Source organism: Psittacula echo (genome assembly GCF_963264785.1).
Source record: "Psittacula echo genome assembly, chromosome: 5".
Lineage (NCBI taxonomy): Eukaryota > Metazoa > Chordata > Aves > Psittaciformes > Psittacidae > Psittacula > Psittacula echo.
Window position 1 is genome coordinate 4,883,647 of NC_137739.1, and position 10,555 is coordinate 4,894,201.

Below are 10,555 nucleotides of genomic sequence, written 5' to 3' on the forward strand. Positions count from 1 at the left end.
TGTGGATCTATTTTTAAATGACTTGACACGATTCAGTGTGGGCCCTTCTGTGTAAGAGAAGTGCTTAATCTGAGGAAAATAACACTAGCTTTGTGCCCTTGCCTGGAAAAGGGGGGATCCACCTGCCCTGTAGGAAAAGCTTTGAGGGAGACTGACCCGATACGGTAGTTCTGGGGGTGTGTATGCTCTGTCCCATGGCACCATCAGAGACCTTCCCCAGCGAAGCATGGCACGTGCCCCCTGTTACCATGTGTGTCTTCCTTTCCTAGGAGCCAGAATGCAAATTTCCAGAACCCCCGTTGCGAGAATACCCCGCTCATTGGCCGGGAGTCCCCACCTCCCTCAGTAAGTCTCTCTTTACTGCTCCTCTCTGCTTCAGCAACTTTGGGGAACACACGTTTACCACTCCTGTATACTCTCAAGGGAGCTGATTGTGCAGCCAAACACAGGATCTGGCCCATAAATGGCAGCAGTTTGAATAGACGAGCCATGTCTCACCTGCCATGGAGAACAAAACCCTGCTGTGCTACTTTGGACATTGCACGTAAAAAGAATACCACTCAAAATCTGTTAACGCTGGTAATCCTATGGGCCCAGTCCTACCACCACTGAAGTTTGCATGAGTATCCTGGTGGGTGACTTCAGCAGGATGATTCACTTGCATGCAGTGTACTTGCTATCTGTGGCATTGGTTCCTCAAGTTTAAAAGAAGCTTGGTAAAACAGTAAATGCAGAGTTATCGCTGAACCTCTCTCCTTAATCTGCCCTAAAGAGATGGTAGGATGAAACCTGTATTATTTTTCTTTTTGTTGAGATTTTAGTTTTTTTAAATCTTTCTTTCACAACTGTTTTACTTTCTTTGGAATCTATTTTTTGTATTTAATTTCCTATAAAGGAAAAAAAACAAAAAAAACTTTCATGGAAGGTTTTGGTATTTGGAGTGGCCTGAAAGCCATTCCTGTAAGCTGGATAAAACATGGGCTTGCCTTCATGTCTGTGTAAACACTAGATGAATCTTGCCCTCCTTCACTGGATCCTGTAAGCCTTACCAGAACTTGGAGAACATGCCATCGCAGTGCTCACTGACTTGGTGTGATTGCAGAGGATGAGTAGTAGCATGCTTAATAATCAACCAGTCTCCAGGTATACGTAAAGAAAACACACTCTGTGGTGCATGGTTCAAATTCATGGGAAGGGGAGGAAGAGGAAGTAGAAGGAGGAGGGAGTAGGAATTGTGGTGGAAAAGAGGACATCACATTCATGTTTTCACTCCAAAAGGACCACTTCATCTTGCTGTAAGAGAAAGTAAAAAGTGGAGAGTTGATACTATTTCTGTGCTTGGCCAGACCTCTTTCAACCTTCACAAAGCATTTCTCCTGATCCCTGGTGGTACTCTGATCACAAGCTCTCTTATCTGCTTTCAGCAGCGAGATGGTCCTCAGAAGAAGAGCCAATATGCTGCACACACAGTGCAGTGTGGCAAATGCTTTACTGCTGGTGCTCCCTGTTGTAGGAAGGGCACTGCCCCTCTGGTACTGCCAAGGCATATGTTCATTCAATGTCTGTAGACCCTTACCCTACAGCTCTTCTGCTTCAGAGAAAGCACTCTTTTCCACAGGGACTTTAGTTATGCAAGAAGTTCCCTGGTTCTTCAGTGACTGTTTGTGTTAGTACTTTGAGAGAGGATTTGAGTCCTGGTGCCTTAGGCTGGTTTCTGAGAGCAGATAAAGATGAGACTTGGCAGCCAACAATATGGGCTATAGGGAAGTGCAGGAGCTGGGGTAGGAGGAGAGTGCAGTGCTGCACCTATAGACAAGAGAAGCTCTCCCTAGATGAGGCAAGGAGGTAGCTAAAGGATTAATGTGTTTTCTGCAGGGATGTAGTAGACAGGCAGTGGGGAGAAGAAAAATACTGTCTGCTTTCATGGCAGCAGGGAAGGGGGCATTTCTGGGATCTCTGTGTTTGCAGCTCTCTATAGCAGGTGGCTGAGACCATACCGAGGCAGAAGAAATTGTAGCTTTTCGTAGCAAACCGTCTGTGGGAAGAGAGAGATGAAAAGGGAATACCAACGCACGTGTCCCTGCCTCTTTTTGAGAGGGAGGAGAAGGGGGATAACCATCCAAATATGTTACGTCCAGTGTGTGGAAAGAGCTGCTCTATTCCATTTAGCTTTCTGTGAACAGATGGTGAAAACTAAGATGTGATGATCCTGCTGCATTGTTTGTCCGTTACTTTCTCCTGGCTTTTTGTTTGTTTGGTTTGTTTTTTTCCCTTCTCTCATTCCTTCTGTTTTCTCCTTCTTGCCACAGGGCTATTCCCTTAGGGTTGTAGAGCCCACCTTGTCACTGACACTCACCACAGCGTTTCACTTGCTTGCACTGTGTTTTTCATGCACGTTGAGGCTGCACTCTCTTTTTCTCTCTTTCTTGCGTCATCACAGTTGTATTTGGCTGCCATGGACAGTAGCAGCCATTTGAGCTGGCAGCTTAAGCCCTCGGACAGTGCACGGACATACTGGTAACAGCGCCCGCAAATGGAACAGGTACTGGAAAAAAGGTCCTTCTTGCTCAACCCCTACTCCACTCCCAACCACTCCCTTCATCCCTGCACTGTTTATCCCGGACCAGTGCCTTTTATTTCTTCACATTCCTTCCCTCTGCACCTCCCACCCCATTCCCCCCCGCCAAGGGTGAAAATTAAAACCAGTTTTTGCTCTGGTGCAGACTCAAGGAGTAGTATCAACCTTGGGAAGGCTTCTGGTGCACATTGTGAGGGTTATAGGCACCCATGCCTCATAATAGCTAACTCACAGCAGCTTCAACTCAAGAGTCCACACTCAAGAACAGCTTGAACACTTAATACGGAGTGCTACTCGAATGTAGAACTAACCTTGCACTTCAGATGCAGAACAGAAGTTCTCCCATCACAAGAAGTCATTTTCTAGTAGAGAACCATTATAGTAGCTTTTCATTTGGGACTGGTTTTCTTAAATCAGCTTGTGTCTTCCCTTGAGCCCCACTGCTGTTCTGTTTTGTCTTGATTGGTCATAACAGCGTGTGCCTGAAACAGGTACCTGCCACAAGCTTTTAGCCTCTCAGTAGGGTTTTTAATTAGCTAAAAGATCCTAGCTGGTAATGGTGGCCTGTCCCGAAGAATCACTTCATTGCCTGTTAGATCTGTGTGCAGCTTCTCCTTTTATCCTTGCATTTAAAATCAGAAAGGAGCAAGTTTAAAACAGAACTTCCCTAAGGCTCCAGACACAAGCACTAAGATCTGTTTCATTCTGTTTTGAAACTTTTTACTGTTTTTTGTTCTCTGTGTGTCCCTATCATCCCATCCATGTCCCACAGGCTCTGTGAACAGGGCCTTCCTAGTACCATTTCACTGTCTGAATTCCTAATGGGCTGTAGTTGCTGATGTTGTCCAAGATAGCCAACGTTTCCTCCCTTGCAGTCGTCCATGACAAAGCCACGTGCCTACAGAAAGAGTAGACGGGTCTGCATTAGGCTGTGTAGTTTTTGAGCTTGGTTGAATACAGGGTGTAATTAGAGCTACCAGGCAACTTACCTGGCATGAAGGACAGTGCTTCTTCAAGGGAGCTGAAGTCACACAGTAACTGGAAGGTGCTGGTTCCAGCTGGAACAGAATTGCTTTTGGCTCATGCAATCAGTGACCCATATCTTACATTCTGTTCCTGGAAATACATGTCCATGAAGCTGCTGTTCCTTCCTTTCTGCCATTCCTGGTGGGACTTCTGTCAGCCTTACATTGAATTCCTTTCCTGCTTGGCCTGCATTCTTGCTGCCTCTTGCTGTTTGTCTGCCTGCCTTGTGACACGCTGGGAAGGGTGTCTTGATGCCCTCTGCCATGGTGCATGAATGCAAACAAACTTGTCCTGAAGCATGGTGCTAGCACCCTTGAAAGGGTCACACCTTCCTTCAGTCTTAAGTCTTGCAAAGACTGCTCTTGGGCATCAGCTCATGGTGGTGTTTTCTGCTCTTTGGTTCCTGCAGGTGGTATTGTAGTGATGCTAGATGGGTCTATTCCATGAAATAAAGGATTGCTTGGAGTGGGGAGAATTCTAGTGTCCTCATTCTGCACTTGAAATCTCCTCTAGGCTGAAACATGACCTGACCGCATTCTGCGCTGTCTTCTATTTATCTAAGGTCACACCCAGAGTTTAATGTGGCTGTCTGCAGGGCTAAGAAAAAAGCATTGCATTCTTTCCAGGACTTTAAAAACAAACAAAGCAAACAGAAGCTCTGTTCTTTTTAACTTGGAAAACTTCAGTCCCTTTGAATTCAGAACCCGCTGGCTGGAATTGCCTGTTTCCCTGCATCTTGTACCTCCCATACATGATACCAAACTCTCTGTGTTTACTGTGCTCTATTTAAGGGGTAGATAACTTTTAAGAACTTGAATCCAGAAGCTTTGGTCTTTATTGAATTACCTGAATAGCTCTGGCAGGAAATCAAAGTCAGGGTAGCTGAAGAGAGTATGTGTGGGTTTTTTAACCACAAATAGTAAATGGTTTATACTCTCAGTCATGGTTTCATATGGTAAGTGGTCTTCCAGCATAGCTTGCTTAGCTATGAAGTACTCGTGGACTGCACAGGTCACAGGAGTTGGTAGAATTTATGATCTCTAAAATTAACTGATTATACCCATTCATTTTATTTGCAACTAAAGATTCCTTTGTACACAGGCTGTATGTGTTAAGTACCCAACTAATGTGTGCTGGGAAACCGTACCTATGAAAGTTTATACCCTCAACAAGGCTGAATGTGAAGGAGAGACTATTTTTCTTTGGAGTAATACAAAAATAAAGCTGTGTGCAATCAGCTGTGTTTGTCCTAGCTGACTGGTAAGTGGCTGGGAGGTGTGCTGTGTTGAATAGCCCAAGCTACCGGCAGAAATGGTAACAAAAAGCCTTTTTAGGTACTCTTTTTAAGGTAGCTGACAGTGTGGTGAAGCTATGGGTTGAAACTTGTCCTCTGTGCTATTTTTGAAAGGGTCAATGAGGGTGTATAGGCACATGGGTACTTCCAGCAAGAGTACTGGAAGAATGACTGCATTGTATATGTTCTTTAACCTTCTATGAAAGATCCTCTTTAAAGGAAACTAAATGCAACTGTACACCTTACATCTGTGTCAGGCACTGTATCCAGGTTACCTCAGAGTAGAGTCAATGGCCTCCTTAGCTCTGAACTGTGCTCAGGCGGTAAGTCTTTAGGATTACTCTATAAAGAAGCTAAAGACTTTTTTTAACTACCAGTAATATAATTTGGTTTCATATCAGTGTGACTGGCAAGTGTCTGCTCATGCATCTTCATCTGCTGCTCTGTTCAGATATTGGAATCTGTGTATTCCACAGCATTTTTCCTCTGCTTCCCAGAAGAGGAAGCACTGAAGGACTTGGATGAGGGAATACTGTCAACAGCATGTGGAGCAGAGCACTCATATGTGGGGTCTGATGCAGTGACTGAAGATCCAGTGCATGCTGATAGAGCTGTGCTGGTTATGAGAGTTGGCCAGTGAAGTGTTAGCTCTCCACTCCCAGGTTTCAATCATACTTACCATGGTCATTAAAAATACACTTTAACAGAAGGAGTAACTGATTCAAATGGTAATGGGAAAAGGTACAATGCAGCAAAAATCCTAAGTTAAGGAGAGAACATCAGCCCTAACTCTGACTACTCTGAATCTTGATTTGTTCCTTGTGGTGGATTGCAGGTAGGTTTGAATGTAAAATGCCCTCTGCTTGACTGTCCAAATCTCATGTTCCTGATTACTTTGTTTTAGTGACATACTTTGTTTTAGTGACACTTAAAGAACCGTGGGCTGTTTTCTTGGTGGAGGAAGGAGTGAGCTCTTTACAACTCCTTCCTCCATGAGGAGCGTACTTTGTACATCCTTGAGATGCTGTTCCTCAAGTGACCCTTACTGATTTTAATGCTCTAAAGAAAGCTGATGTTGCATGTTGTGTGCTGAACCTATATGACTTGTCCAGGAAAATGCATGATCACCTTCCATGATCTGAGATTTATTTTTTTTCCTAAATACTTTCCCCAAAACCTTAGCACCTGGAATTCTCTGTTCATACTCATCTCCTATCCCATGCCACCATAGAGAATACAAATGGAAAATGAGCTAACTCATTTTTCTTTCCAAGACCCTCTTCTTAGCATGATGTTTGGCTGGTAATTTCAGCACTGCGCTACCTGACACGTGCCCTACTTGTTCTATGAGAAAGTTCCGTGACTTCTAAGCCTCTCTGAGCCTGTTGGGTTAGTCTCATATCTTTTAATAACGGCCTTACCTTTATTTCTGAACCAGAAATCACATTTAATAAGCTGTACAGCTTACATAGTCCTGAAACTGGCTCAGCTTGGAATTTTCTACCTTTTGCCTTCTCGCTAACAAAAAAATACATCTTAAACCCAGAAAGAACAGATGTACCCTTTGTCTTCTAAATATAGATGCCGTTTCTGGGCCAGAGTTTTATATTAAGATCTCTGTTCTGCAGAAAGTTTTTCCAATTATGGAAGACACTGAAAGATGAATGTGCAAATAAAGCCGCAGGTGTCTTCATCTTATGCTGATGGGGTCAGCTCTGCCAAAGGAGCAGTTTCTCTCTTCTATTGTGCAGAGATTCAGCCTGGGTCAGTCTTTGAAAGAAAACTGATAAAATACTGTTAATACTCTGAAAATGCCTTTGGACCGCTGAGCTTTTGAGAGCTTAAAGATGCCTCATAATGTTCTTTCCCAGTGGGCAAGATAAATCATAACTCCTGGTGTGGAACTGCCTTTCAGTTGTCTCTTTACCCGCTTAACCGGCTATTTTATGTGGTTCAGTTTTAAAGGTGATAAAAAGTCAGGATACTGAAGGGCACTCTTGGGAAGTAAGATGTGGGCATTGTAGAATTATTCAAGCTCCACTGGGTATAAAAAGAGGAATAAAATATCTGTCCTCATTGCTTGGTTATTAGTATCATGGTAGCAGAATCCCAGAAGCAGTAATGTGGTCACGATGAAGGCATTGAACACAGTGCCATAAAGAGGCAAAGTCTTTTGTTCTTACTGCTGGGTGGTATTTACATGCCTTTTTTAGCTCATTATTCAGAGCTGAATGACATACGTTACCTCAGGAGCTTCTGGGAGCTCTTTTGGATTACTTTTCTTAGAATAAAAATGAAAATAAAACACTCCTTCTACCCCTCAAACAAATCAACCTTTCATCTTCCTGGCTTTCTCTTCTCACCCCCAGTCTGTAGTCATGTCCACCACTGAATGGTGTGCAGGTTGGATCCCAAGTCACAATGGATTATTACCCATCTGATGCCTGTTAGCTAATATCATCTTGTTTGATGGCAGCCTGTTTCCAGCCTGGCAGGGTCTGTTCTTTCTTGGGCATAAATTGTTCAGAGATTCATTCTTCCACACTTTGCTTTCAAACTGCCCATCTGTGGTCTTCTGATGACCTCATTGCTATAAAATGCAATGTGAAAAGGCAGTTGCACACTCAGTTTCTTTTCAACCTCCTTTTGTGGCACGGTTGAAAGCAAGAACATGATTAAGAGAGGATGAAGGTGTGAGGTGGGTTTTTACATCTGCATCATTTCCATTTCCCTCTCTTCTCCCAAGCAAAGTATGGCATATTTCAACTCAATGGCCATTGGATTTCCTTCTGTGTAGAGAGCTTGGGTAAAACAAGCCCATCTGCTCTGACCTAGCCAGCATCCTTGCAGCAGGCTGACAGTGTGTTATTCAGAGTGGACTTGTGAAACTTTCCATGTAAAACCGAGCCAGCAGCTCCTTGGTATGCTTGCTGTAAAGTCAGACCTTTTAATGCAGGGAGGTGGTCGTAATCTGTGGTTCTGTGCTTACATTAGTCATTCTGACTTACTTTTCTGTTCTGTTTTGTTTCTTTTTGTCTTGTCTTCCTCCAGTACACCTCCAGCATGAGAGCCAAATACCTCGCCACCAACCAACCTCGTCCAGATGCTGGCAGTGTGCATTAAAATGAAAAAGCAAAAGCAAAAACAAAACCCACACGTGCAGTCAGACTAAACAATGTGCCAACTGCTGTGCCCCTGTGCTGTCCTCGTAGAACAATCCTGCTGTTCTGCCCAAAATCCAGTGCAGCTCCTCCTGTTTCTCCAGTCCACCCCTCCAACCTGGTACCTGTCCACTGGAGTGGAAGCTCCGTTTGAATTTAAGCCTTCACCTTGTTGTACCTGCCTGATGTGCAAGAGAGCAAGCACGTGCAGGCAAGCCACTGAGAGCACCCAGGCAAGAAACTGGGTCCACCACTCATTAGAGTAGCCTATCTGAAAGAGTTGGTGAATATCATCTGTTCCCCCTTTATTTTGCTCCCCTTCTGTTCCCTAGAGGGACTCAGTGAAAGATGGTCGTGATCTTCACTTCTGCAGTGGGATCAGCAGTCTGTCAAACACTGAAGAAGCCCCATGACTAGCATACAGCGAGAGAATGCTGAGTCAATGCACAGTGCAGCATTGTGGTGGGAGTCCTTGGTCTAGTACCCTGTGTGAGGGAGGAGGGAAACTCCTGCCTTATGGTGTTACTGCGTATCCACTGTTATTTGGGAGCCTGGGGTTATTCTAGAGCAACCCAGTCCTCTGCCCTGGTTAACTTTAAAAAGAAACATTAAGAATATGCCTTTTTCATTCCCACTGTATCCGGCTTGTGAATTCTTGAGGAGGAGCAAGGGGTCCCAGCACCAGTGAACTACCCTGTCCATTGCTCTGAACCTGACCTCTCTGCTCCATCAGGGAAGCCCAGGTATTTGCAGATGGCATTCTGGGTGCTGCCTTTCTGAGGCTGACACACAGATCAAACAGGAGCCAGCCACCCTCTTGGTGCCAAATTTTTTTCCAGGAAAAGACCTGTAAGACTTTATGGGGAGTATTTTTGCACTGAAGAGTTTCAGCTCTCTGATGCTAGATCTTACGGGACAGCCAGCTTGCAAAAGCAAGAGAGGCTGGAAGCAGCAATGGATTCATAGCAAATGCAAGCTTTCCCTGCAGGAGTAACCTGTGAACTCTGCTGGACTTTCTATTTTCTTAAGAGGAAAACAATTAAAAATCATGATTTACAGCACAGGGTTGCTGAACTGGCATTGGAGGAGGTTTTTGGAGCCTCAGTCCTAACAAAGTCACACCGTTGTCAGTATATCTTCTGTGTTCCAGGGTCAGAAACTCAAATGACATCTGGAGAACATTGTGACTGTCAGAACAAGTTATGTTATTCTATTTCATTTCGTTTCTCAAGGCACATTGCTAACCACTATCTGACCGTATTAAGGCACATGTAGGGCGTTTTTCCTAGACGTGAGGCTTGCAAAGGGGCAGTTGGGGTGCCTGGAAGAGGGCAGCATTCTCCATTGGTGCTGTACTTCCCACTGAAGAGCAGAGCTCCAAAGGGCACTGACAGCTTCCTACTGGAAGAGGAGACTGCCTCTTGGGAGGTACTGTGGAGTACTGCCCTTTCAGTAAGGTAGCTATGATGTTCCTTTTTGTCTTTTTACCTCTGAGCATGGGCTTCTTAGTGTAGCTGCTGAGCATTACATTAAAGAATTGGCAGAGGAAACAAAGTGGGAAATGTCTCTCAAACTGGAGTTGAGCCATTGGCAGAGGCAGTTGGTCTTCACTCCAGTGATGTTCAGACTCTGTGTCTGTTTACCCCATGTTTTTGTTCTGTGGGGCACAGAATCTACCAATCTGCCTTTACTCAAGTCAGTTGTCTTCTTGCAGTGAGTAGGAATTGCTCCCAGCAGGTAGCTAATGAGGATGATGGATTCTGCTGTAGAATGGTACCAGTTCTGTGGAAGAGCAAGCTTTGAGACTCTTACTTAGATAGAAACCACTAATAGACTGCAAAAGCTGTTACCATTCAATGGAGTGAGGGAAACCGGAAAGAGGCACCACCATGCACACAGGAATAGAAGGTTTTGGAGAAAACTTCACCCTCTCTGGAAACAGGATTTTCTTGCTCAGGACTGACTATGCCCTTTCAGACATGGGCTTCACACTGAAACATACCTCTCTGTTATCAAATAACAAGGGCAGGGAAATGTAGTCACAAGTGGTATGGAGAGACACTGTGGCTCATGAGCACCATTTCCACCCTGTCTAAAAGCCTACCAGAAGAGCTGGTGTGCAAGCATGTGGTGTGGTCAGCTTTGCAGGGCTCAAAGCACACGACTGCTATGTGAGGAGAGCTGAACATTCCCCTTGCTTTGAGGAAAGAAGCAAGAGCCATATAATCCTTATCAAGACTGAGTTGTTCTGCCATCATCTCTCTTTGCAAGGATGTGCTCGGATCGCTACTTGCACTATCAGTTCTAGGGGAGCTGCCCTAAAATCTGTGGCCCTATCCTGCTCATTGAAGGCAAGTGTTTTGAAGGCTGGAGGATGTGGGGAACCCTGTGTAAACAAGTGCTTCTGTATATTGAATTTTCTGTATACAGAATGCATCCTGAACATGCGTGTGACTGCACTTTGGGTTGGCTCTATATTGCCACACTGGTATTGTC

General features: G+C 44.6%; 1 protein-coding gene across 1 annotated transcript in view; it reads left to right on the forward strand.

Moving 5' to 3' along the window:
* Positions 1-9,139, forward strand: part of TTYH3 (tweety family member 3) — a 74,274-nt gene extending 65,135 nt beyond the window's left edge. Inside the window, exons 13-14 of the mRNA XM_080619100.1 lie at positions 270-345; positions 7,950-9,139. Of these exons, the coding sequence (XP_080475226.1) occupies positions 270-345; positions 7,950-8,021 (148 nt within the window). The 3' untranslated portion in view covers positions 8,022-9,139. The remainder of the gene's footprint in view (positions 1-269; positions 346-7,949) is intronic.
* Positions 9,140-10,555: the final 1,416 nt, after the last annotated feature.